Source organism: Streptopelia decaocto (genome assembly GCF_964273445.1).
Source record: "Streptopelia decaocto genome assembly, chromosome: 26".
In the NCBI taxonomy this organism is placed as follows: domain Eukaryota; kingdom Metazoa; phylum Chordata; class Aves; order Columbiformes; family Columbidae; genus Streptopelia; species Streptopelia decaocto.
In genome coordinates, this window is record NC_138681.1 from 1854628 (window position 1) to 1878921 (window position 24294).

The 24294-nt window shown below is 57.1% G+C and overlaps 2 protein-coding genes across 10 annotated transcripts; one reads left to right on the forward strand and one right to left on the reverse strand.

Annotated features, from left to right (window-relative positions):
• Window positions 1–1460: 1460 nt before the first annotated feature.
• On the reverse strand, window positions 1461–19214 carry PIP5K1A (phosphatidylinositol-4-phosphate 5-kinase type 1 alpha). Of its 9 annotated transcripts, none has more exons than XM_082073305.1 (17): window positions 19119–19214; window positions 14830–14871; window positions 12281–12315; window positions 11573–11662; window positions 9672–9802; window positions 9445–9562; window positions 8428–8580; window positions 7701–8000; window positions 7322–7527; window positions 6650–6733; window positions 6374–6422; window positions 6112–6196; window positions 5747–5884; window positions 5337–5466; window positions 4453–4533; window positions 3933–4017; window positions 1461–3109 (listed from the first exon to the last, which is right to left on the reverse strand). In XM_082073305.1, exons 1-17 carry the CDS (start codon window positions 19174–19176, stop codon window positions 3107–3109), a joined length of 1788 nt encoding a protein of 595 aa, XP_081929431.1. In that variant the 5' UTR covers window positions 19177–19214; the 3' UTR covers window positions 1461–3106. The 9 variants fall into 9 exon arrangements, with proteins under 9 accessions (XP_081929431.1, XP_081929432.1, XP_081929439.1 ...); XM_082073306.1 differs by having other exon boundaries at window positions 3933–4040; XM_082073313.1 differs by lacking the exon at window positions 19119–19214 and adding an exon at window positions 15689–15741 and having other exon boundaries at window positions 14830–14922.
• A 560-nt stretch (window positions 19215–19774) lies between these two features.
• Window positions 19775–24068, forward strand: VPS72 (vacuolar protein sorting 72 homolog). The gene is made up of 6 exons (XM_082073111.1): window positions 19775–19956; window positions 21143–21292; window positions 21934–22045; window positions 22797–22976; window positions 23080–23221; window positions 23594–24068. Exons 1-6 carry the CDS (start codon window positions 19840–19842, stop codon window positions 23976–23978), a joined length of 1086 nt encoding a protein of 361 aa, XP_081929237.1. The 5' UTR covers window positions 19775–19839; the 3' UTR covers window positions 23979–24068.
• Window positions 24069–24294: the final 226 nt, after the last annotated feature.

Genomic DNA, 24294 nt, shown 5'->3' on the forward strand with positions numbered 1-24294 from the left:
CATCTTGCCCCCTTCCCGCAGGCCGGCCCGGGTCCGCTTTAACAAGGCGCTCGCCGATTGGCTCTACGCTACCGACCAATCGCTGCTTCCCATCTCGAGCGGCGGCGGGCGCGGGGCACGCTGGGAGTTGTAGTCCCGGCGGGGGGGCGCCATGGCCGCGGGGCCGGGACACCCGGGCCTGTCCGCTCCCTCCGCGCCGTTATGGGGAGGAAACGAGGAGTTTCCACCCACACCCTGACCCCGTGTTCCCCCGCGGGGGCCCTGTGTCCCTCCCCCATCTCTCCCGGGGGTCCTGTCCCCATGTCCCTCCCAGGGGTCCTGCGACCCCCGCCCCATGTCCCTTTCAGGGGTCCTGAGTTCCCTCCGTCTCCCTCCCGGGGCTCCTGTCCGTGTGTCCCTCCATGGGGGTCCTGTCCCCCATGTCCCCGCAAGGGTCTTGTCCCCCCCTTGTGTCCCTCCTGGGTGTCCTTTCCCATGTCCCTGTCCCTCCCCGGGGTGCTGTCCCCTCCCTGTCCCTCCAATGGGTCTTGTCCCTCCTGGGTGTCCTTTGTCCCCATGTCCAGTCCCCTCCCTGTCCATCCTGGAGGTCCTGTCCCCTCCCTGTCCATCCTGGAGGTCCTGTCCCCTCCAAGTCCCCACTCAGGGGTCCTGTCCCCTCCATGTCCCCACTCAGGGGTCCTGTCCCCTCCCTGGGGGTTCTATCCCCTCCATGTCCCTCCCAAGGGTCTTGTCCCCTCCATGTCCCTCCCAGGGGTCCTGTCCCCTCCCTGGGGGTCCTATCCCCTCCATGTCCCTCCCAGGGGGTCCTGTCCCCTCCACGTCCCTCCCAGATGTCCTGTCCCCGCCCTGTCACTCCTAGGCGTCCTGTCTTCCCGTGTCCAGTCCCCTCTGTGTCCCACCCAGAGCTCCTGTCCCGTCCATGGGGGTCTTGTCCCCCCCGTTCCACGTCCCTCTTGGGGGGTCCTGTCCCCCCATGGGTCCTGTCTCCTCCATCCCTCCTGGGGGTCTTGTCCCCTCCATGTCCCTCCCCAGGCTCCTGTCCCCGTGTCCCCAGACAGAGCAGGCAGCGGCGGGTTGAGCAGCACACCGTGTATTGTGCGTCCGAGGGACGGCGTGGGACGAGGCCACGAGCATTCGCACAGAACAGGACGACGGTGACACCCGGCGCCGCGCCTGTCCCTCGCTCCCGGGGGTGACAACGACAACACCGGGGACAGGAGGGGTCCGTCACCCGCACCTCACAACGGCGGCTGCTTGAGATCCATCCCCGATGGGCTTGGAGCGGTTCGGGTGACGGGAAAACCCGTCACCCGGCGCTTGGAAACACGCGCATGCAAAAAGAAGCGGTTCCGAAAACCCAATAACAAAGCGGAGGTCGAGATAGAAACGCCACCCCCCACCCTACTCGTCGAGTAACTGTCCCCAGGAAAAAAAAAGAATGAAATAAACCAACATTTAAATACAGCTTCATAAATATTAAATCACGAAAAAATCGGAGACTTGGTTTTCTTCCCTCCTGGTAAAAAAAAAAATAACAAAAAACACAATTAAAGGTGAGGAAGGAAGGTAAGAAAGTGTCTAATATAGACAGTTAGTTCAGCTATAAAGTGGAACGGGTCTGCGGGTGACGTTTGTCGGCGTCGAAAGGTTTGGAGAGCCCTTGAAATACCCCAAAAGTCTGTGAAACGTGCTCCGTAAACCCCCGGGATCTGCCGCCCGGAGCAAAGGCCATTCCGCTTGGGCTTTCGGGAAAGAAATACCATTAAAAACCAAACCAAAATCGCTTTTTCTTAAAAAAATATCAGCTTGCGTTGCATCCGCTTTCAAAGGTTGAAGGTGGGAAGAGGCTCTGAAACATCAACTAGAAAACCAAACTCCCTCCCTACGCCACTACATTCTTCGTTTCCTTAGCAATCATTGCTAATTAGTATAGAAACCCCTCGCACCGCTGCAAGGGCAAGCTTTAAATTACTTCTTTTTTTTAATATATATATAAAAAAAGGAGGATTCAACCCACCGGGATCACGGGGAAGAGTCACTTCATTCCTTTAAAAAGCATTTAGTGAAAATAAAGATCAGTCCGACGTCTGCTCCGAGATCTCGAGCGCGGTGGCGCCACAACAACAACTCCACCTTCCGGCCCGTTAATTCGTTTAAAAAAAATCAAACTCCTGGACTTTTGAGGAGGCAGAAACCAACCTGGTTTGGGTCAGAATCTTGATTTCAAGCCGCTGGGAGCACCGGTGTCTGCGATACGGGTGAGATATCAAAAGGGGGGCGAGTTATAAAAACGGGACGGGGGGTGCAGGGGATGGAGAGGGTGGCGTTTGGTCCGTTTGCTTAAGAAATATGTTACAAAAAGCGCGGCCCGTCCAAAGATCCCCATTCGGCTGCCACCCCCGCCTGCTGGGGGGGGAACAGAAGGGCTTGGAGTTGAAAATTCGGGGGACAAAATGATCCAAAATCCTCCGAGCAGCGCGGCACCGAGCGATTGATTCTCCTCCGGGATCCAAACCGGTGACGGCGGAGAGGAGCTCGTCCACGGTTCTGCGCCTCCCTCCTGCCTCCCACGTGAGATACTTTATGGTAAAACACTGAAAAAGATGCTATTTACTACAAAAAAAATGCTATCTTGCAGGACTAAAAAGAAGCGATATGACTGAATTGAGAGAAACGCTTAAATTAAAAATGGGTTTAAAATACAAAATGAACCCCCGGCGCGCTGGCGCAAACCGGGCCGGGGAGGCTCCGCCTGTGTCGCCCGTTTTCGGGGGGTCCCTGTTCCGAGGGTTTCGGCACACGCGGAGCAGCAGCTCTTCCTCCTCCTCCTCCTCCTCCTCCTCGCACCGGCTCCGCTCCCGCCAGGCCGCAAAGGAAGGACAGTGGGGACACAGTGGTGACGACCAGGTGTCCAAGGCTCAGCCTTTGTTAATACCAACCCCACTAAGCACAGCCCAGCCTTCCGGCCTTGACGTTTCTGTCCAGGTAAGATTTTTTTTGTTGTTTTTTTTCTTTCTTTTCCTCTAAATATATATATAATGAATCAGCAACGGGGCTGAACGGTCGTTGGACTCCACAGACCACAGAACAATCCGCTTGCGTCGCTTCACTGCGAAGAGAGAAGAGGGGGAGATGCTGGGGAGGGTCTGAATTCACCCGAGGAACCCTAAACCTTCCTTTCCCTTTCTCCTCAACCTTCCTTCCCTTCCCTTCTCAACCTTCATTCCCTTCCCTTCTCAACCTTCATTCCCTTCCCTCCTCAACCTTCATTCCCTTCCCTTCTCAACCTTCATTCCCTTCCCTTCTCAACCTTCATTCCCTTCCCTCCTGAACCTTCCCTCCCTTCCCTCCTCAACCTTCCCTTCCCTTTCCCCTCAACCTATCTTCCCTTCCCTTTCCCCTCAACATTCCCTTCCCTTTCCCCTCAACCTTCCCTTCCCTTTCTTCCTCAACCTTCCTTCCTTTCCCTTTCTTCTCAACCTTCCCTTCCCTTTCTTCTCAACCTTCCCTTCCTTTTCTCTTCAACCTTCCTTCCCTTCCCGTTCTCCTCATCCTTCCCTTCCCTTCTCCTCAACCTTCCTTCCCTTCCCTTCTCCTCAACCTTCCTTCCCTTCTCCTCAACCTTCCTTCCCTTCCCTTCTCCTCAACCTTCCTTCCCTTCTCCTCAACCTTCCTTCCCTTCTCCTCAACCTTCCTTCCCTTCCCTTTCTTCTCAGCCTTCCCTTCCCTTTCTTCTCAACCTTCCCTTCCCTCCTCCTCAACCTTCCCTTCCCCTTAACCTTCCCTTCCCTTTCTTCTCAGCCTTCCCTTCCCTTCTCCTCAACCTTCATTCCTTTCTTCTCAACCTTCCTTCCCTCCTCAACCTTCCCTTCCCTTTCCCCTCAACCTTCCCTTCCCTTTCCCCTCAACCTCCAAACCCCGTCACTACTCACAAAACTGATCTCGGTCTCCTGCAGGTCCTCCAGCTGCTCCCTCAGCTCCGCAGCGCGCTCGGGGAGGGAAGGTCCTGGGGAGCCGCTGGGGAAACACAAGAGGGAGACCTGTAAAGCAGTTTTTAAAGTGAGCTGTCGATAAATCCCGTCTCCGGGGTAAATAATGAGGCACAAACACCATCCCTGCTGGGCCAGGAACCCAAAACACCACTGGAAAATCATCCCCCCGCCCTGCTCCAAATGAGGATCTTTGGTCCAGCCAAGCAGCAGCGATGTCTCCAAGCACCTCATCAACATAGAAAATGATCCTGGGTGAACGCAACAAAACCACGAAGCGCTAGAGCTCATGGAGCCTTTCCAGACAGGAGCATCCTCGGTTGAAAAAGCCCCTGGAAAAGCTTTTCCAAACCCTCCGCGCTCCAAAAAGCGGCTGCATCCCATCAGCGGGACACGGAACGTGCGCTTGAAAACTCCACCAGCCCGCGATTTGCTCGCTCCTTGCGCTCAATCCCTCCCTCACCTCGGCATGAAGGCGCCGGGAGCTGTTCTAGGCACATCCTTGGCCGAGCTGTCAGCTTTGTGCACTTGCACGCCCACCGACCTACGCAGAGACGGGAGGAGAGAAACCCGGCGGTTAAGCAAGCGAAAGGGCCGGCTCGGGCATGCGGGAGGAGCAGCTCTGGTTTAGGAGCCCCAGCGAGAAGTTTCCGTGCGTTACAGAGGGAGGAAGAGGCGTTAATTCCAACCGCGCGTCGTCGTGCAGCTCAGGAGAGCGCAGACACCGCAGCGGTGGGGAAAGCGGCTTCCCAGCTCTTCCAGGTGAACAAATTAACACCTCGGGACAACTTCTACCAAAGGGATCGTCCTCTGCCCACAGCTCCTCCTTGTCTGAGAACTGAGACACTCACAGGCAGCCCCCAGGCTCTCCATGCAGCTTTAGGACGCTTAGAATCACACCAAAAACCATCCCTGCGGGCTCACGTCCCCCAGGAGCTCAGCGCCAACGCGATGGGTAAATCACAAGAGAGCTCAAGCCTCGGAAACGAGCAGCGGGAAGGTCGTTTGCAGCGTCATCCATCGCCACGTTAACGCTCTTCACGTACACTCGGGCAGCGACAATTGAATTAGCACCATCACCTCGACTCCAGGACAAAGCCGTTAAATACAGAACACACCGGGACGCCACACAGGCCAAGCAGAAGGTGCAAAAGCGCGTCGCCTGCGAAGAATCGCACGTAGAACGGCGACGCAACGCTCCCCTCGCACATGCTCGAGCCCACAGCTCAACTTGCTCAACGCCACAAAATACTCGATGTCTGCGGGCATGCCGACACCCAGAACATCCAGGACGCAGCACAAAGTCCTCCCGTGGCTCGGGAAAGCGCCAAACAGGGGGAACCTCACCTGTTTGCGGGGGAGTTGAGGCCTCCGCTGCCCAGGGAGGAGGTGGACAGGGTGGTGGCGATGGAGTCACTGTTGGCTTCATCTACCGGCAGCGTCCTGGGCAGCAGATCCGGGCGACCGAGGTGGGAACCTGAGTGGAAGCACAGACCGTTCGGTCAGCGGCACAAGCGGGATCGCAAGCCGCAATCCACGCTGGATCCCACCCGAGATGTCAAGACACCTAAGAACCAGCCCTAAATGTGGCTCTCTGGCCCAAGGCCGTTTGGTGGTACGAGCTTTTGGCTTCTCGCACGCCCGACCCCAGAAAATAGGCCCACAAAACACCATAGAGGCGCCTCGCATGGCTCGGGAGGCAGCGAGTTTCCATTAGACAAATACAAGCTGAAGAATTAACTTCTCCAGGCACCGACCTTGCTCCACGTCCGCCTCGGTGGTCACTTGTGCTTTCGTCTCGCATGACATGTGCAATTGGGAAGGAACTCCTCCCTGGCAGCTCCGCCGCGGAACCGTGGTGCCCGACCGGCTCTTCTTCGAAGGCGACGGCTTTACTGAAGGACACAAGGAAATAAAAACCCACATAAAACGTTTTTCTAACGCATTCAGGAAGGAGCAAAACACCCAACGCAGCAACTTCCCGCTGACGGAGCCCCAAAGGAACAATGTTCACCCACTAAGCTCATATCAATGAGGAAAGAATAGAGAAGGAAGGGGTGACGCAGCAGGACAGACTTCCCAAAGCTCCTGTGAGCAAAGGCGATCGCGCCGCGGTACTTACGTGGTATTTTCTTGAACACCGTGTTGCACATGAACCGTTGGAACCTCTCGGCGTAGAAGCTGGGCCTGTGCACGGATACGGTGTCCTGCGAGACCAAGGGACAGACAGCAGCGTGTCAATCTTATATATATACAAGCAGAAACACACACGTCTCAGAAATCCAGGATATTGCGCCCACAAGGAGCACAGGCAGCAGGAACAGTTTAAAAATAATCCAGTTTTATGGCTAAACAGCTGAAAATAGGGCTAATTTTGTACTTACCCCATCATGCACAAGCGCCTTCCAAGAGTGCTCCAGCTTCTTGACGAATCTGACCAAGGGGAAGAATTAAGAATGATTTTCACCCCAAGAGTTTCGCCAGCAAAGTTAATGAGGGTGGTTAACTCGCAATATTGAACAGGGACTTGACACATGTAACCTCTTAAAAGTGAATTATTTGTGTGTTAGCTATTTCTTGTAGGCCAAGCAACGGCAGACAACGCTGGGAAAGGGTCTTTACCCTTCGGCGGGACGCAGATGTTATAAAACCGTTCCTACCTGTAGGACTGCAGCACGTCGATGATGCCGATGTAGAGCAGCAGCCTCTCCCCCTTGGCGTTGCGGGCCGGAATCCCTCCCATCCTGCGAGAAAAGAGGGGTTGACGCTGAAGCGGGGTGTTCTCACACCCCACAGGTGTTACACCAAGTCACCAACAAGCGTCAACACGCGGGAGGCACCTTCTGCTCAGCAAATTGAGGAGGACGAGCCAGAGCAAAACGCTTTTGCGGTACAACAGCTCAACATGAGAGTCGAGCCCTTCCTCCCTCCACGTGATAATTTTATTGAAGATGAGGATTGATCCCAACTCATGCACGAGAAGAGACCGAGCAGGTGTAAAGAGCAGCACCTGCAGATGGACTGGATGGGCTGTTAAGCCTGACCTAACAAAGCTCTCGCTACATCTCATAGAAGTGGATGGAACAAGCTGAAGCTGCCAAGAACCGGTGGGCAGAGAACTCTCAAATCCCACCTGGAAGGTGAGAAAATTGTAGACAAACGACGGGAAATCAAAGATAAAAGCATAAGAGTTGATACTAAGACCCTTCTGCCCAGTGACGGCAATTCTGTATTGCCCAGTATGCGATTAAATTAAGCCTCCGTTAGCCAAGCTTGGGTTGTACCCCTCGCTCCTCCCAGTATGTCACTGGGAATAGCAATGACGCACTTACTGGTCGTCGGTTTCTACGGTGCCGCCTCGCCGGGCCTCTCCTTGGATGGATTCCATGGCCGTGGAGTAAAGGGCCTTCTGGGCGGCGGGGCGGCGCGTGTCGGCCTGGGACGTCCCGTCCGCCATCGCGTGCTCCCTCTGCGCCAGGTCCATGTTGTGGATGGCGACCAGCAAGCTGTAATCCATGATTTTGAAGCTCTGAAGGACCTGGGCACAGAGTCAGCAAAGGTTCGGTCAGCACCGCGAGCCCGGGGAAACCATTTGCAGAAGCGTAGTCAGCGTTTTTGCCACCAAAATACACCAAGCGAAGTCAACACCGTCGCCTTTTCACAGGAAAGGCGCAGAAAATATATAAACCAACTCTCCACCCCGACACTTACCAAACAGTCTCTTTGTAACGTTTTGCACAGAGCGTTGTACATGTCAGAGTCCAAGAAGAGGCCGTCGGGGATGTCCTGCATAAAATCCAAGTCTTTGTATGTTGGGAAGACCTTATCTCGCTCCTTCTGGGACGCTCGGCGCTTGTAGGTGGAGCCCTTCAGGTCGTATTTCAGGTGCATTTTGACGGAGCGCGGCAGTAGGTTGTTCATCACGACGATGCGAATGTTTTTGCCTCCGGCCTGGACACAGTACAAGCCGTAAAACTTTGGCAGCAGCGTTCTGGGGTTCTGGTTCAAATTCTGAAACGTCAAAGATGAGCAAATACCTTGAAAGCCATTCTGGTTATGCACACGCCAATTAGAGGAGTTATTTGTTCCTTCCTGCGCTTCTATATGGGAACAGAGCTGGCAGAGAGTCAAAGCCATTGCCAAAGAAACTAAAAGACAAGGGCAGGTGAACATGGGGAACACACAGGGGTGTTGTTAATGACCTCTTTGCAAAGCTGAGAAACTTCATAGGAAGGAAAGAGTTTGCTGTTCATTCACACAGAAGCCAAACTGCTTCAGAGCAAAGGAAGAGCTTGTGTGTCGCCTTTTTAAACCTGCTCAAAGCTCCGCTCACATCTACCGAGCGGTGTGCAGCAATATCTCTCATGCTTGGGGTATCTCTCTTACGTTTGGGGGACCATTCCCCAGCTCGCAAAGAAATGTTCCCCAAGCCACTCACCATGTAGTAGCCGGGCAGCAGCTTCTGTAAGAACTCGGCCTCTTTGTGCTGAACCGTCTTGATGATAAACTCATCGTCGCTGGACACGTAGAAGAGGGACCCGCTGGCTCCGGAGTTTGAAAGCTCAATGAGCGGCTCGTTGCAGAGCGAGTACTGAGGAGGACAAGAAACACAGAATCACAGGATGTGAGGGGTTGAAGGGCCCTGGAAAGCTCATCCAGTGCAACCCCCCCGGAGCAGGAACACCCAGCTGAGGTTCCACAGGAAGGTGTCCAGGGGTTGGAATGTCTGCAGAGAAGGAGACTCCACACCCTCCCTGGGCAGCCTGGGCCAGGCTCTGACACCCTCACCCCAACAAGTTGCTTCTCATCTTCCAGCGGAACCTCCTGTGTTGCACTTTGCACCCATTGCCCCTTGTCCTGTCCCTGGTTGTCACCAGCAGAGCCTGGCTCCATCCTCCTGACACTGCCCCTTTCCATCTTGATCCCCAGCAATGAGTCCCCCCTCAGGCTCCTCTTGTCCAGCTCCAGAGCCCCAGCTCCCTCAGCCTTTCCTCACCCGGGAGATGCTCCACTCCCTCCAGCATCTTGGTGGCTGCGCTGGACTCTCTCCAGCAGTTCCCTGTCCTGCTGGAGCTGAGGGGCCACAACTGGACACAAGATTCCAGGTGTGGTCTCCCCAGGGCAGAGCAGAGGGGCAGGAGAACCTCTCTGACCTACTGACCACCCCCTTCTAACCCCCCCCAGGTCCCATTGGCTTCCTGGCCACAAGGGCCCAGTGCTGGCTCATGGTCCCCCTGCTGTCCCCAGGACCCCCAGCTCCCTTTCCCCTACGCTGCTCTCTCAGAGGTGAGAGACACGGCAGCAGGAAACTTGAGCGCGAAGGCTCTTCCTTTTAAACATTAACAGAGGGAAAGCCCAGGGTCCCGTATGGCATCCCCACGGTGCTTACAGAGTCGGCCACAGGGCCCCATAGCTCCCCACAGCTCCAACAAACCTGCTCCAGCCGCCCACTCACCAAGTAATCGTCTGGTCGGATGCCAAAGAGCTCCCGGAAATAGCGAAAGGCCACTGGAGCGTAAGTTTTGAACCGAAAGTCGTTGTAGTGATGAGCTGGGGTCAGGTTGCTCCCTTCACTGCTCAAGGGGAGAAGAACACACAGGTATTTGGATTTGAAACATTTAAGAAACTGCCCTAAAAAGCAAACACCCAAAAAGGACACACTGACGCTATCAAAGCACCAACCTGGGGAAGAAAATACTTTCTACTACGTAGAAATCTTGCATGAGAACGTCTCGTTCAGGTTTGGTGCTCAAGCTGCCAACGGTGTGTGTGATGCCCAGCTGGATGGCGCCTTTCAAGGCAGACGATGTCGTCTGGAGGGGCAGAGAAAACGAATCAGACACTGGGGAGCAGCAGAGTGGAAACAGGAATGGAAGGAGTTAAAGGAGAGAGTTCCCTGTTTAAACCAGCACTCTTAGCTGGGTTATTCCACACCTACTGGCTCCAGTTTTGTATCCTCATTGGTGATGGGAACACCCCTACATCTGTGATAGACCCTGCTCGGTATTTGCACTCGAGCAGTGAGGGATGTGAACTGGATTTGACACCCTTAAAAGGACCCCGATGAGATCTGCTCAGCACCCCAACATTCTGCCGTCAATCCGGCTGGAAACGTCGAGGCTGCCGAGCAGGTGCGGGTTGGATTCATGCAGCTGCAGCTCGTGGACGCTCCACTTGGCTCACACATAAAGCAACTGGACCCAAACCAAGAGCCAGGGCTCAGGATCCAACTCGTGTTTGTTTCCTTAAGCTCAACAAAGCCCAGAAACCGCTGTTGATCAAAGCATTTGGCAACAGAGGACGTGGCGGTATCTGGGGGATAAACGGTGTCCCCAGACACACGTCCTCCGTGAAGCCTTGTCAAACAAACGGGAACATTTCTCCAGCTTCATGGCTTTTCTGTTCCGTCAGCTGCCAGAGACCTGCTCACGGTTCCCCGGAGAGAGCAGCACAAACTGGCGGTGACTCCAGCTCGCCCACAGCGTCCTTTTCCTCTTCAGCTGCCTGTATCTGACAACTATCTCCCTATTACACAGTGAAGGAGGAAGAACTCGACCCTCCTTACCCTCTAAAGGGTGAAGCTGCTTGAGAACTGATCTAGGCCCAGCTCAGCTAGGCCTGCCTAAACCGCCAGGACGGTCTCACCGCCTCACAGCGACGCTGCCTTGTTTGTGAACACTGAGCTGCAGGGCCGCGTTGCCAAGGAACGAGGAGTTTTCTCTTCTATGAGGCAGCAGCTGCCTGTTTACCGGCGCTGTTATCAGCCAAAACAATTCCCCACCTCTGGAAAGGGAGGGGATGGAGAACAGGCCGTGCGTTAGTCCCAGATAAACCCCACGCAGCACCCCATCGGCTTCCTGGGACCCTCGCAAGAAACATTTCAGGCATTTTCCATTGGCTTCTACTCTTCTCTCCTATTAACTGCTGTCTAACCTTCTACCTCTGAATGTGCTCGGAAATTGAGACCCAGATCTGAATCCTGAAGGCACGAGCAGCTTCAAAAAGGGCTGCATAACAAAAGCTGCCTTTTGGAGAGACGCCATTCGAATTCCTCCCTTCTGCTCCGATTCCTGACAGACAGACAGACGTTCATCGGGATCAGATTTCAGACCAGCAGCTTCTCTCACCCACAGCGCTGAAACGCCCCTATCAAGCCATAACCCATTTAATCCGCACCCCAGAAACTCGCCCTCGCTTCGGAGAGTCGACTCAACCCCATCAAGTCCAACAAACGGGAAGCGGCACCCACAAAATACCCACATTTACAGGCTTTTTAAAAAGCCCCGAACAATCTCCCCTTTGTAAAGCAAATTCCAGTAATGCCACAAGATCTATTGTGGCCGAAGAGCACAGAGAGCACCCAAGAAGCCAGAAGAGGCCTCGGAAGTGTCGCTAATGGGCGAAGTTTAAAAATAAGCCTGTCTTTGGAAGGCTGCAGCAGAGAAACTAAGGAGGACACGTTCAGTCCTTTGGTTCCTTTCCTTTGAGATCTTCAGCGGCTGTCACAGACATCACCCACCATCTAACACTGAACCCCGTGAGTGCAGAACAACATTCAAACGAGCTGTGCGGGACAAACTCACCTTTTTATAGGTAGTTTCACCCGTGGAGTCCACTCCTCGGTGCCCTTTCTTTATTGTCTGCGAGCCCGGCTGCCCAGAACCACCCGGCATCTAAAAGCGGAGCAAAAGATGGTAAGAACCACGGTATAAATCACAATTCTTAGCAGCGGGTGGCTGCCCAGAGCCACCCGGCATCATTTTGGATTTAAAGATGGAGCTGCTGAAGCCCCAGAGGTACAGACAGCCCCCTGGGACAGTGACAGCATCAAAACGCCTTCAGAACCCACTGGCTCAGCGGGGCCAGACATGGGATTAAACACCAACACCTTGGTGCGAACGCTCATCACACAATCAGCTCTAAGCGAGTCTGGACCCAGCGCAGCTCGGAGGAAACGTTTTAGGAAGGCGGCGGATTGGATCCCGCTGTGATTCACCCCGTTGACTCATCGGTGTGTAACACACGCGGTCGGTAAATGACGTTCCCCAGTCCAAACGGGTTGAACGTCGTGCTGGCAGCGGGAGATCTCGGACTGGGGGGGTTGGTGGGCCTGGAATTGCTCAGTTCCAGCAGAGTCGTTAAGATTTTAGTCCCTCGATAAGGAAGAACGCTTTGATTTCCTAAATGAGTGCTTACAGCTTACCGCACCGATTTGAAAGAGAACGGATAAACAGCAGTGTGGAATTAAGGGTTTCTATAGGAACAAACCAGCTTGTCATGCAGAAACTTACCTCGGGGGTGAGGGATTTTTTGAAAGTAGACGATCCTGTGAAAAACAAAGCAAAAAGCCACAGTCAGGAAGGGTCGATCACCACCACGCAGCACAAGAAGCCAAAAAAGGCTGACGCGCTGTTTGCTCAGACAGACGTTTCGAGGCAGCTGGGAGGGCACTGACTCACGGCGGCTTTTCGCGGAGCCACAAGGAAACGCGGCTCCGCTCGCACGCGGGTTCGTGTCGGCGCTGCCGCCTCAGCTCAGCTCAGCGGGATTATTGGCGGTTAATGAGAGCCGGGCACTCCGGTAGATGCACCAACCACACTTTACTTTCCAGGACCTTTTTATTCAAAGGCTCAGAAGCCAACCCCTGAAACTAAATATCTATGAGGCCTGGAATCCCACCGTGAGGTTTTGCTGGATGCAATAAGGAAAAATAGCAATTACAGCAGATGTGATCGACCTTGACTTGAGTGAGGCATTTGACACAGTGTCCCACAGCATCCTCACAGCTGAACTGAGGGAGTGCGGGCTGGATGAGCGGGGAGTGAGGTGACTGCGAACTGGTGAAGGGAAGAAGCCAGAGAGTCGTGGTCAATGGGCAGAGTCCAGTTGGGGCTGGTATCCAGTGCAGAGCATCAGGGGGCAGTGCTGGGACCAGCACTATTCAATATATTCATCAATGATTTGGACGAGGGAATAGAGTGACTGTCAGCGAGTTTGCTGGTGACACCAAGCTGGGAGGAGTGGGTGACACTGGAAGCTGTGCTGCCATCAGAGACCTGGACAGGCTGGAGAGCTGGGGGGAGAAATGTAATGAAATAGAACAAGGGCAAGTGTAGAGTCTTGAATGTGGGCAGAAAAACCCCAGGTTCCAGTGTAAGTTGGGAATGAGCTGCTGGAGCAGTGAAAAGGGAGCTGGGGGTCCTGGGGACAGCAGGGGGACCATGAGCCAGCACTGGGCCCTTGTGGCCAGGAAGCCAATGGGACCTGGGAGGGGTTAGAAGGGGGTGGTCAGTAGGTCAGAGAGGTTCTCCTGCCCCTCTGCTCTGCCCTTGAATAAAGGGTTTAGTTCAGACACTATAAGGATATACTTGAGAAACATATATTTTATATATATGTGTATATATATATATGTATATATGCAGCCATACCACCCTGAGAATGGCTCATGTCGTCTGATCTGGGAAGCTAAGCAGGGTTGGGCCTGGTTAGTACTTGGATGGGAGACCATACAGATACACAGCCACAGCACCCTGAGAACACCTGATCTGGGAAGCTAAGCAGGGTCGGGCCCGGTCAGTGCTTGGATGGGAGACCAGCTGGGGCCAGAGAGGTTCTCCTGCCCCTCTGCTCTGCCCTGGGGAGACCACACCTGGAATCTTGTGTCCAGTTGTGGCCCCTCAGCTCCAGCAGGACAGGGAACTGCTGGAGAGAGTCCAGCGCAGCCACCAAGATGCTGGAGGGAGTGGAGCATCTCCCGTGTGAGGAAAGGCTGAGGGAGCTGGGGCTCTGGAGCTGGAGAAGATTGCACTGGATGAGCTTTCCAGGTCCCTTAAACCCCCGACATTCTGGGATCCTGTGATCGCTCCCAGCACACCCAGCTTCCCCAGCAGGAAGCTCCCCCGCCCTCCTGTTTCCAAACGAGTTTGCTGCTGATTGGGAAATAGGTAATTCCTGTTTGACCACGATAAAGAAAACACTTATTCACGGCTGAGTGTGAGGATGAAGCTGCAGCCGAAGCTTCGTATGGATCCTTGCGCAAAAAACAGCCCTCAATAACCCAAAGAACAAAACTCAGCGGTTTCCACGCTCACGGGTTCCAGTTGTCACCGCCTCTTTTTGTAAAGGCCATTTGGTGTCACCCCAAACTCTGCTTGGAGAAGCGAAGGCGTTAAATTCAACGGTGTAAATGTAACAAGAAATAATCCCCAAATCTGCTATTCCAACAACTCTTTAAACCAAAAGATCATCAACCTTAATTCTGAACAATAGAAAAAACAGCTTGAGAGACCCAAACAGTTAATCCTGGCCAAAGGAAACAGGCCAGTCCTGTCCAGAAATGAACCCACCATGGCCCAAAATGTTTCCATTTTGCTCCCTGAATGGTGAAAGAAAAGCCCTACGAGAGGTTTCCGAGCTGTTTACTGCAAGCTGAAACAACCTCAACAAACAGCCTCATCTGGTTGGGATGACTCGATCCAGCGCCAGATCGGATACTCCGTCTGTTGGATCAGTCCCACCCCGTCAATCCGCGGCTGTAAATGGGAATAACAGCGAAAACGTCCTTTATTTCCCCCAAAAGCGCAAAGCGGGCAGCAGCCAAGCGCCGCTGGAACGATCCGGGGCCGCTGTTTAGACGTCACGCTTCAATCAAACACACTGCGATCGAACGGCGGCTTTTGTTGAGAGCGGCAGCGGCTTATTTGGGGGACAAAACCCACCGAGTCGCGTCCGTCCTCGCAAGCCAAGGCGGTTACATCACACAGCGTTTTGCTGCCGGTTACTGGGAAGGAAAACACATGCTTTTTGGGGGGTTTTAAGCACATATATGCGATCCGTCTACCTCTTCGGAACGACATCACCGAGCAGCACAAAAAGCTGAAATCTAGATGAGGAGAAACAGAAAGGTTATAGAGTTGTTGAGGCGAATTGATATCTGGAAGAAAGAAGAGATGTTTTCCATGAGAAAGGCGCACAAAAAGAAATCCTATTTGCACTAGGTTAGAAAACAAAGGTCCAAAATGTGTCCGAGCGAAGCGTTGCGCAAAATAAAACCTATTCCACGAGAAGGATGGAACAAAGAGTCAAAGCCAACGCTTTCCAAGGCAGGAGATGCGAGCAAACCCGGCCCTCCAGAGCGAGATAAACCGCTTACACACAGTCTTGGCCAGAAGGCCAAGTGATTAATAATTGGATCAATTAGATTAAGGACATCAAACCAACAGCTCCCAAATGTCACCGGATCCCGCTGAGGCGTCCCAGGGCGGAAAGAGCGCGAGACGCAATCTCGGGAACGTTATCTCAGCGCTTTGTAGTAACACTGAACCCTCCTCGGCCTCCCGGCGCTTCACCAACGCACCCAGGCCCGGGGAAATAAAGCAGGTTTGATCATTTTCTTAATCAATTAAAGGTTTCCGTGTGCTCGGTTGAGGAGGGAGTGGAGGCCAGGCACAGTATCTACAAATCAATTCAAAACCCCAATAAATAAGCAGGTGGCTCATCTGGCTCGTAGCACATGTGAGAAGGGACCGGAGAGGAGGGGGTTTGGTTTCCATCACCTGGGGGTCACTGATCACAGGCACCGATCTCCCTGAAACTCACGATCCATCGTTTGGGGCTTATCCCTGCGATTTTGGGAAAGAAGACGCGCTTGACGGCGACTGGTTGGTTGGGAGCTGCAATCCAAACTCAACATAACTCACCATAGTGGGGAAAAACCCCTTCTCTCAGCAGCACAGCAGAGCTTGACCTGAGACGGCGATTGAAAGGACATAAATCAGTGAGCGAGTTCAGCAAAACTCGGTTTTACTGAAGGTGCTTAAGCCAAGGCCGCTTTCTGGAATATCTGACGGCGACTCCTGTCCCTGTGACCCACAGAAAAGTCGGGGAGACCCTCCTGCCCCCCAGCAGCACCTCCTGGGAAGGGAACGTGTGTCGACAGCTTCAATCCCAGCCCAGCGACCGCAGAACCTGCTTAAAACCGACCCCGGAGGGAGCTGGTGATGGGAACAGCAGAATTACCTGAGCCACCTTCTTAATTGGGGAGAAAAGGCCAAATCTTTTCCCAGAAGAGGGAGATTTGGGTCAGATTTAAGGGATTTCTCAGCCCTGGGAGCGCTCGGCTTTTTAAATAAGGCTGAGCGCGCCGGGACGCGGTGCGATAACACATTTAATTACCGCTGTCAGAGGGTGATCAAGAGCGAGCGCGACGCCTCGTTTGGGGGAACACACAGGGAAGCGGCGCGGGGGGCGTTAATTCACCTCCAAAAATCAAATGGCTTTTCAATCCTGATGGGAAAGAGAAATAAACCACCAAGCAGCCCCTTTCAACCGAGCTGGAGGGAGGAGCAGCTTTTACTTTCCAAAGGGAAATTCGGTTATAATTCAGGAAATGGTGCTCCCGGTCATCAGGGCTCAACCAAAACCGCACGATTCTCACTCGTTTCGCCAGACGAGCTTCCATCCTGTGGTTTATTTAACCAAACATGGGGTTTATTTAGCCAAACTGCTCCTACCTTTGTCCTTTTGCTGCTCACCCGTGTCCGTGGGAAAGACAAGAAGCTCTGCCCCGTGTCAGGGCGGGCGCCGCATCCCAACACGACTCCCCCGGCACCAAAAGGGGCGTTTAGGGAGTTTGGGCGACGAGACGCAGCTGACGGCACCAACCTGCGACACCCACGGCGATCTCGCAGCCCATAGTCGCGAAGAAGAGACGTTTTTATACCAGAGACGGGCCTGGGAGTCATTTGACGGTTTTATTTTAAGCCCGAGGATGATGAGGGTTCAGACGTTTCCATTTACCCCACTCACCGTCCCTCCCAGGTGGGATCGGCAAAGCTCAGTCCCTCTCGCAGCGATTTCAGGGAGGGGTTGAGCTTTTCTGGGTGTTTTAAACCCACTTTAAGGGCTCAGAACCCCAATCTCAGCTCCCTCCAGATGCATCGGGATAGTTTCCCTATCCCCACAAATCCATTTGGAGAGCGATTCTTTTGTCCCCGGCCTCCAGGGAGGGGCCTGAACCCAGCACAATGAACCCTCGACCTGTAATTACAAAGCACTCGCAGCACAAAGGACCAAACAACCCCACATTAGCATTTTTTTGGCAGATGCTGCTTCAAAGCAAAAGCAGCAAAAGGAGAAAACCTCTTGGGGTGTTGCTGTGGAGTTATATCCATGTTAAGGCAGGGAGAGGAGGAAAGCGCTGCCTGCCCGGCTGGGGAAGGTTCCAAAATCGCATCCCCTGGATGGTGCCAGGAATAAAATAACAACCCCTGGGACAAACTGCGACCACCTCAAGAAGCCCCGAGTCCCCCAGGGCTGAAATCCCGGGTTTAAAGCCATCGGGGATCAGCCGAGGTGACCGCGCGTCACATCCCGCGCACGTCACAACCAGAACCCAAATCCTGTGGGAAACGCGCCTCAGCCAACACCTCGCCGGCCGGAGGAGCGAACAATGGCCATTATTCCACCAGGAAGGGAGAAGAGATTCGCTGGTTCACTCGCATATTTTCCCCTTGAGAGACGCCCTTCGAGCTTCGCAAAGCTCCTCCTTCAAGTTCAACATTTCAAAGGAGGCCCCAAAGCAAAAGACCCCGAGGTTTCACCCCAATAAACACCCAAGAGGTCTCGTCCTCCTCACTAAACTGGGTTTATAGGAACAGGTACGACTCCCCCGATGAGCAAAGATCAAGCCGGTGCGTTGGGCGCCTTCAAACTGCCCAAAGGCCACGGCAAAGAAGCCAGAAAATCGAGTACGTACAGACATCCCCACCAGACGAGACACCCTCAACGCCGCGGTAATAATTAAGTTAATTTATCTTATGGCGATCCGGCCCTGAATGCTTCTAAAAGAGAAGCGGAGCTTAAGGTGCAAAACACCAACGCTCTGAGAGCAGCAAACGAAGCTGAAGTTCAGCTGTGAGTCTTCCCAGGGGTTTCTCCTGTCCCTGATGGGACTTGGGTGACTGGGAAGCTTCAGCGTATTGCGTTATAATAAATAAAAAGCCTCCATCATCTCTTCCAGAGAAGCTGGGGAAGGATGGTTGGGTCTTGTCTTGTGGTTTCCAGCTACAAACTAGAGCCAAGAAGCTGTTTTGGGGCACGTGGAAAGGGGAAAATGGCTCTTGGCTCCCCAATAATGCTGCGAGGAGGCGGCGCCACAGCTTTAACACCCCAAAGCGCCCCGTTTTACCCCAGACGAGGTTCCCACCCCTCTGCGGAGATGAGGACGGCGCCCGGTTCCAACCCTGCGTACGTCTGGGTTCAGCTCATGCTTTGAACCCCCAGGACCCCCCTCACCTCTTCCCAGCCCAAACAACCCCAACCAGAAGGTGTTTATGTTCCCACAATATCTCGCCTGCCCTCGAACAGCTTTGAGGAGCCACCCTGGCCTTGCCCAGCACCACCAGAGGGTCCTCCCACCATGGAGATGGGATTCCCCCCTTCCCCAGCACGGCCCTGCCCTATGGGGGATATTTAACTCCCGTACCCCAAAGGGGGGACCCGCTGCCACCCTGCCCTGTGGCTCAGGCTCTAGAAAACAAGGGAAAACACTCAAGTTTCCCCCCTGTACCAACCTCCGCTCCCCGCGCCGCTGCCGCCAGAACCCAAGACCCTCAGTCCTCTCATAAAACCCTTTCTGAAGGGGCTTTTCGAGCTCCCCCCGGGCCCCCGTCCATGCCTGGGGAGTCCTCCCCACACACCCACGGCTTCCTCAGGAAAAGCGCGGCCCCGCTCCCACCTCCCCCGGAGGACGGTGAAGCGCAGCCCCCACACGGCTTCTGGAAGCCCACGACCCCCAGCGCTCGCTCCCACAGCCCAGGGGAGCTCCCCACCCCTCGGGCCGCCCTCCCCTCCCCGCCCCGCGGCCTGGCCCAGCCCCTCAGCCCCGCACGGCCCGGCCCGGGCCCCGCGCCCCTTCCTGCGCACACCCGGCCCCACAGGCCGCGCACCGGCCTCCTCAGCGCCCCCTCGGCCCCACACACCCCGCGCCTCTCGGGCCTTCAGAGCCCCCTAAGCCCCACGCAGCGCCCCCCCCGCCCAGCTCCCCTCCCCAGCCCTCCGGCCCCGCGCCCCTTGCCCCCCGCAGAGCCTCCCCCGGGCCCCCGCCGGTGCCCGGCCCGACCCCCGTACCGGCCAGGCCGCCGCTGCTCCCGCTGCTGCCGCCCGACTCGGGCCCCGCCGCCGCCATCTTGGAGCGCGCGCGCGCGCTCCCTCCCTGCGGCGGCGCCCGCGCCCCGCCCCGCTTGGCTCCGCCCCCTCCCCCGCCTGGCCACGCCCCTCATCGTTACGCCCCGCTTTTGATCACGTGATGCGCCAAAGCGCGACCAAAACAAAGAGAAAAAAGGGGGGGGGGAAGAGGGGGGGGGCGCGGGGAATGAAGGGGGCACGTGGCGCACGGGGCGTCACAAGAGTTGTCGTGACGTCACGCCGCGACGTCATTTTCCGATATTCCCTCCCGAGGGTCGCGACGTGGCCGCACCGAGACGGGCAGAGCCCGGGGGCGGACGGATCGGCTCTTTATTTTTGTTTTCGGGGGGGGGTCGCTCTCCCGTGACGCCGCTCTCCCGTGACGTCACACCCCGTGACGTCACACCCCGTGACGTCACACCCCCGTGACGTCACACTGGTGCTTGGCCGGCCCGGTTACTGTACGACTGAGAGCCCCACGGTGACGCATCCCCGGTTTGTCCCCCCCCCGGGCCCGATCCCCCATGGACGAGCCCCCCCGTAGGGCCCTGCAGTGCCTCCTCCCGTTCGCAGGGGGGCGCCCGCCGCCACTCGGCCGTTCGGCGCCGCGGGGGCCGGGCCAGGCCAGGCCGCGCAGTCGAGCGCCGAGCGCGGCGGCGGCGCGATGAGCCTGGCGGAAGGGCGCGCCCCGCGGCGAACGGCCGGGAACCGGCTCTCGGGGCTGCTGGAGGCCGAGGAGGAGGACGAGTTCTACCAGACCACCTACGGCGGCTTCAACGAGGTGCGGGGTGGGGGGTGCTCACGGGCAGAACGGGACCGAAGGCTCCCGGTGCTGGGAGGGGCGCGGGGGATTTCGGGGGAGCCCCCGAGGGGCTGGATGGGGGGAAAAGGGGAGTCCCGAGGGGTTGTGTCCGGGGGGGGGGACAGGGGGTGGCCCCGGGGGAGGGGAGACAGAGGGGACCAGGGGGCTGGGGGTGTCCCAAGGGACTGGGGGGGACAGGGGGAACCCCAGGGGGGTCCTGAGGGGCGTCCCAAGGGAGCAGGGGTGACAGAGGAGGAGACCCGAGGGACCGGGGGGGTGACCTAAGGGAATGGGGGGGCAGGGGGGTCCCGAGGGACCGAGTAGGGGGGACCCGAGGGGGGACAGAGGGGGTCCTGAGGGACCGGGGGGTGTCCCAAGGGACCACAGGGGACACGGGGGGACCCAAGGGACCAGGGGGTGTTGCAAGGGACTGGGGGGAACAGGGGATCCCGAGGGACCGGGGAGGGGGGGACCCGAGGCTGGGGGGTGTCCCAAGGGACTGGGGTGGACCCGGAGGGACCGCAGCGGGGACAGGGAGGTCCCGAGGGACCGGGGGGTGTCCTAAAGGACAGGGGGGTCCTGAGGGACGGGGGGTGTCCTAAAGGACAGGGGGGTCCTGAGGGACGGGGGGTGTCCTAAAGGACAGGGGGGACCCGAGGGACCGGGGGCTGTCCTAAAGGACAGGGAGGTCCCAAGGGACCAGGGGGTGTCCTAAAGGACAGGGGGGACCCGAGGGACCGGGGGGTGTCCTAAAGGACAGGGAGGTCCCGAGGGACCAGGGGGTGTCCTAAAGGACAGGGGGGACCCGAGGGACCGGGGGGTGTCCCAAGGGACTGGGGTGGACCCGGAGGGACCCCAGCGGGGACAGGGGAGTCCCAAGGGACCAGGGGGTGTCCTAAAGGACAGGGGGGACCCGAGGGACCGGGGGGTGTCCCAAGGGACTGGGGGGAGGACCCAGGGGGACCCCAGGGGGTGTCCCGAAGGACCAGGGGGTGTCCCAAGGGACTGGGGGGACCCAAAGGACCTGGGGGGGCCAGGAGGGTGTCTGCTCTTTGGAAGCCCCATAATGCTGAGGCTCCTGTGGCCGTGGGGCAGGCGGGCACTGGGGGGGTTGTGTCTGCGCCGTGGGGACCAGGGGGGTGACACGTCCCCGGTGTCCCCGCAGGAGTCGGGCGATGACGAGTACCGGGGGGACCAGTCGGACAGCGACGATGAGGTGGACTCGGACTTCGACATCGACGAGGGCGACGAGCCGGCCAGCGACCAGGACGAGAGCGAGCCCAAGCGCCGGCGCGTCGCCACCAAGGCCTACCGGGTACGGGGGACACCGGGGGGGGGACACCGGGCTGGGGACACCACGTGCAGGGGGACAATGGATGTGGTGGAGACACTGGGGATGGGGGCGACACTGGGTACGGGGGGACACAAGGGGTGGGGGGACACTGGGTGCAGGGGACACCGGGTATGGGGGAACAACAGGTGCAGGGGGACACTGGGGATGGTGGGGACACCAGGTCCGGGGGGACACCATGGATGTGGGGGACACTGGGTACAGGGGACACTAGGTGTGGGGGGACACCCGGGGCAGGGTCACCAGGGATGAGGGAGACACCAGGGTAGGGGGACACTGGGGTGGGGACACCGGGTCGGAGGCGGGGACACCAGGGGCGCAGGGGACACTGGGGGTGGGGGGATACTGGGTACAGAGGGACACCAGGTATGGGGGGACACCAGGTATGGGGGGGACACCGCGCTGGGGACACCAGGTGTGGAGGGAACACTGGGTACAGGGGGACACCAGATCGGGGGGGACACCAGGCTGGGGACACTGGGCACAGGGGACACCGGGGGATAGAATGGGCTTCCCGTGAGGATAAGTTGAGGTTTAAATGAGGCCGAAGCTGCGGCCGGGGGGGTGTTTTCTCCCCTCTCACGTCCTCTGTGCCCCGTCCCCAGGAGCCGCTCAAGAGCCTGCGCCCCAAGAAGACGGACGTGCCCAGCGGCAGCTCCCAGAAGCCGCGGGAGGTGAAAACCGTCCCCTTGGAGCTCCAGGATGACGTGGGAGACAGTGAGTTCGCACGGGATGGGGGGGGACGGAGACGGGTCCTCTCTGTGCGGGCCCCCGGTGAGCCCTGTTGTACAATCAGAGAATCATTTTGGGTGGAAATTCCCTCAAGATCATCAAATCCATCCGTTATCCCATTTCTGGCGCTGCCCCATGTCCTGAGAACCTCATGTCCATCTGTCCAGCCCTCCAGGGATGGTGACTCCAGCACTGCCCTGGGCAGCCTGTTCAATGCCCCACAGCCCTTTGGGGAAGAATCATCCCCAAGATCCCATCTCCAAACTCCATTTTTGACGCTGAGGGTGGGAAAACCAGGTTGCCCAGAGAGGTGGTGGCTGAACCATCCCTGAGAACATCCAGGGTCAAGTTTGATGGGGCCCTGAGCAACCTGGTCCGATTGGGGACATCCCTGATCTGTTGGAGATGTCTCTGATGTGTTTGGGATGTCTCTGATCTGGTTGGATGTCCCTGACCTGCTGGAGATGTCCCTGCCCATGACTAGATGGTCTTTGAAGGTCCCCCCAACCCAAACCCTTCCATGATCACAGAATCACCATTTTGGTTGGACAAGACCCTCCAGATCATGGAGTCCAACCATAACCCACCCGTCCCTGCCCCATGTCCTGAGAACCTCAAGTCCGTCTGTCCAACCCTCCAGGGACAGTGACTCCCGCACTGCCCTGGGCAGCCTGTTCCAATGCCCCACAGCCCTTTGGGGAAGGATGTTCCCCTGAGCCCCGCTCTGTTCCTCCAGGCCGGAAGCACATGCGGCAGTCGACGACGGAGCACACGCGCCAAACCTTCCTGCGCATCCAGGAGCGCCAGGTCCAGTCCAAGCGCAAGAAGGGCGGCCCCAACTACGACCGGCCCCTGACGCAGGAGGAGCTGCTGGAGGAGGCCAAGATCACCGAGGAGATCAACCTGCGCTCGCTGGGTGAGCCGAGGGGCGCAGGGACCCCCCGAAACGGCGCAGGGAGCGGGGTGAGGGTGCGGCCGAGGTGCTGAGCCTCCCCCCGGGGTCGTTGCGGTTTTGGCAGAGAATTACGAGCGCCTGGAAGCCGACAAGAAGAAGCAGGTGCAGAAGAAGCGCAAGTGCGTGGGGCCGGTGATCCGGTACTGGTCTGTCACCATGCCGCTCGTCCCCGAGCCGGGCAAGGAGGAGAACGTGGACGTGGAGGGGTAGGTTGGGGTCACCGTGATGTGCCCCTGGTTGTTTTCTCCCCCCCCACCAAGTCCCCTCTGTCCCCATTTCCCAACCTGAATCCCTCCCCAGCACAGCGAGGGAGAAGCGGGTTTTGGGTGGCACCTTGAAGCCCTAAACTCCAGTCCTGGGGGGTGACTCGAGCAGATTTGGGGGGACACCAGGGGCGCAGTGGACACTGGGGTGGGGACACTGGGGTGGGGGGCACTGGGTACAGAGGGCCACCAGCTGGGGGGGGGGCAGCAGGTATACGGGGGACACTGGGAACAGGGGGACACCCACCCTGGGAGTTCCCCCTGGGTTTCCCCACACCCTGGGGGGCTCCTGGGCGCTGATTGTGGCTTTTCTAGGCTGGACCAAGACCCTCAACAAGCCGAAGCGGCTCCGGCTTCAGCCGGGAAGTGCTCCCGCACCTTCATCTCCTTCAGCGACGACGAAACCTTCGAGCGTTTCTTCCCCAAATCGAAACCCCCTCGGCTTCCGGTGCGGGAGATCTGCCCCGTCACCCACAAACCGGCCGTTTACCGCGACCCCATCACCGACATCCCTTATTCCAACATCCGCGCCTTCAAAATCATCCGGGAGGCCTACAAGAAATACATCACGGCGCACGGGCTGCCCAGCGCCGCCGCCGCCTCCGCCGCGCTGGGGACCCCCGCGCCCCCCGGCCCCGACCCCGCCGCCCGGCCCACCCGCCAGAAAATCATCATCAAGCAGAGCGTCCCCACGGCCTGAGCGCCGGCGACGCCTCCTCGCTCTATTTATCTCCTTCCTCCCCTTTTTTTTATATAAAAAAAGAAATAAATTCGATTAGCCTGCGTGAAACGACGGTGCGGGGTCTTGTTTGCATTCAACCTGCGGCGGCTGCAACACCAGGAGACCCTACAGTAAACACAGGGTGTGTTTGGCCCCTTGTTTTCCAGGAGACCCTACAGCAAACACAAGGTGTGTTCCACTCCTTGTTTTCTGGGAGACCCTACAATAAACAAGCAACACCAGGAGACCCTACAGTAAACACAGGGTGCATACGAACCCTCGTTTTCCAGGAGAC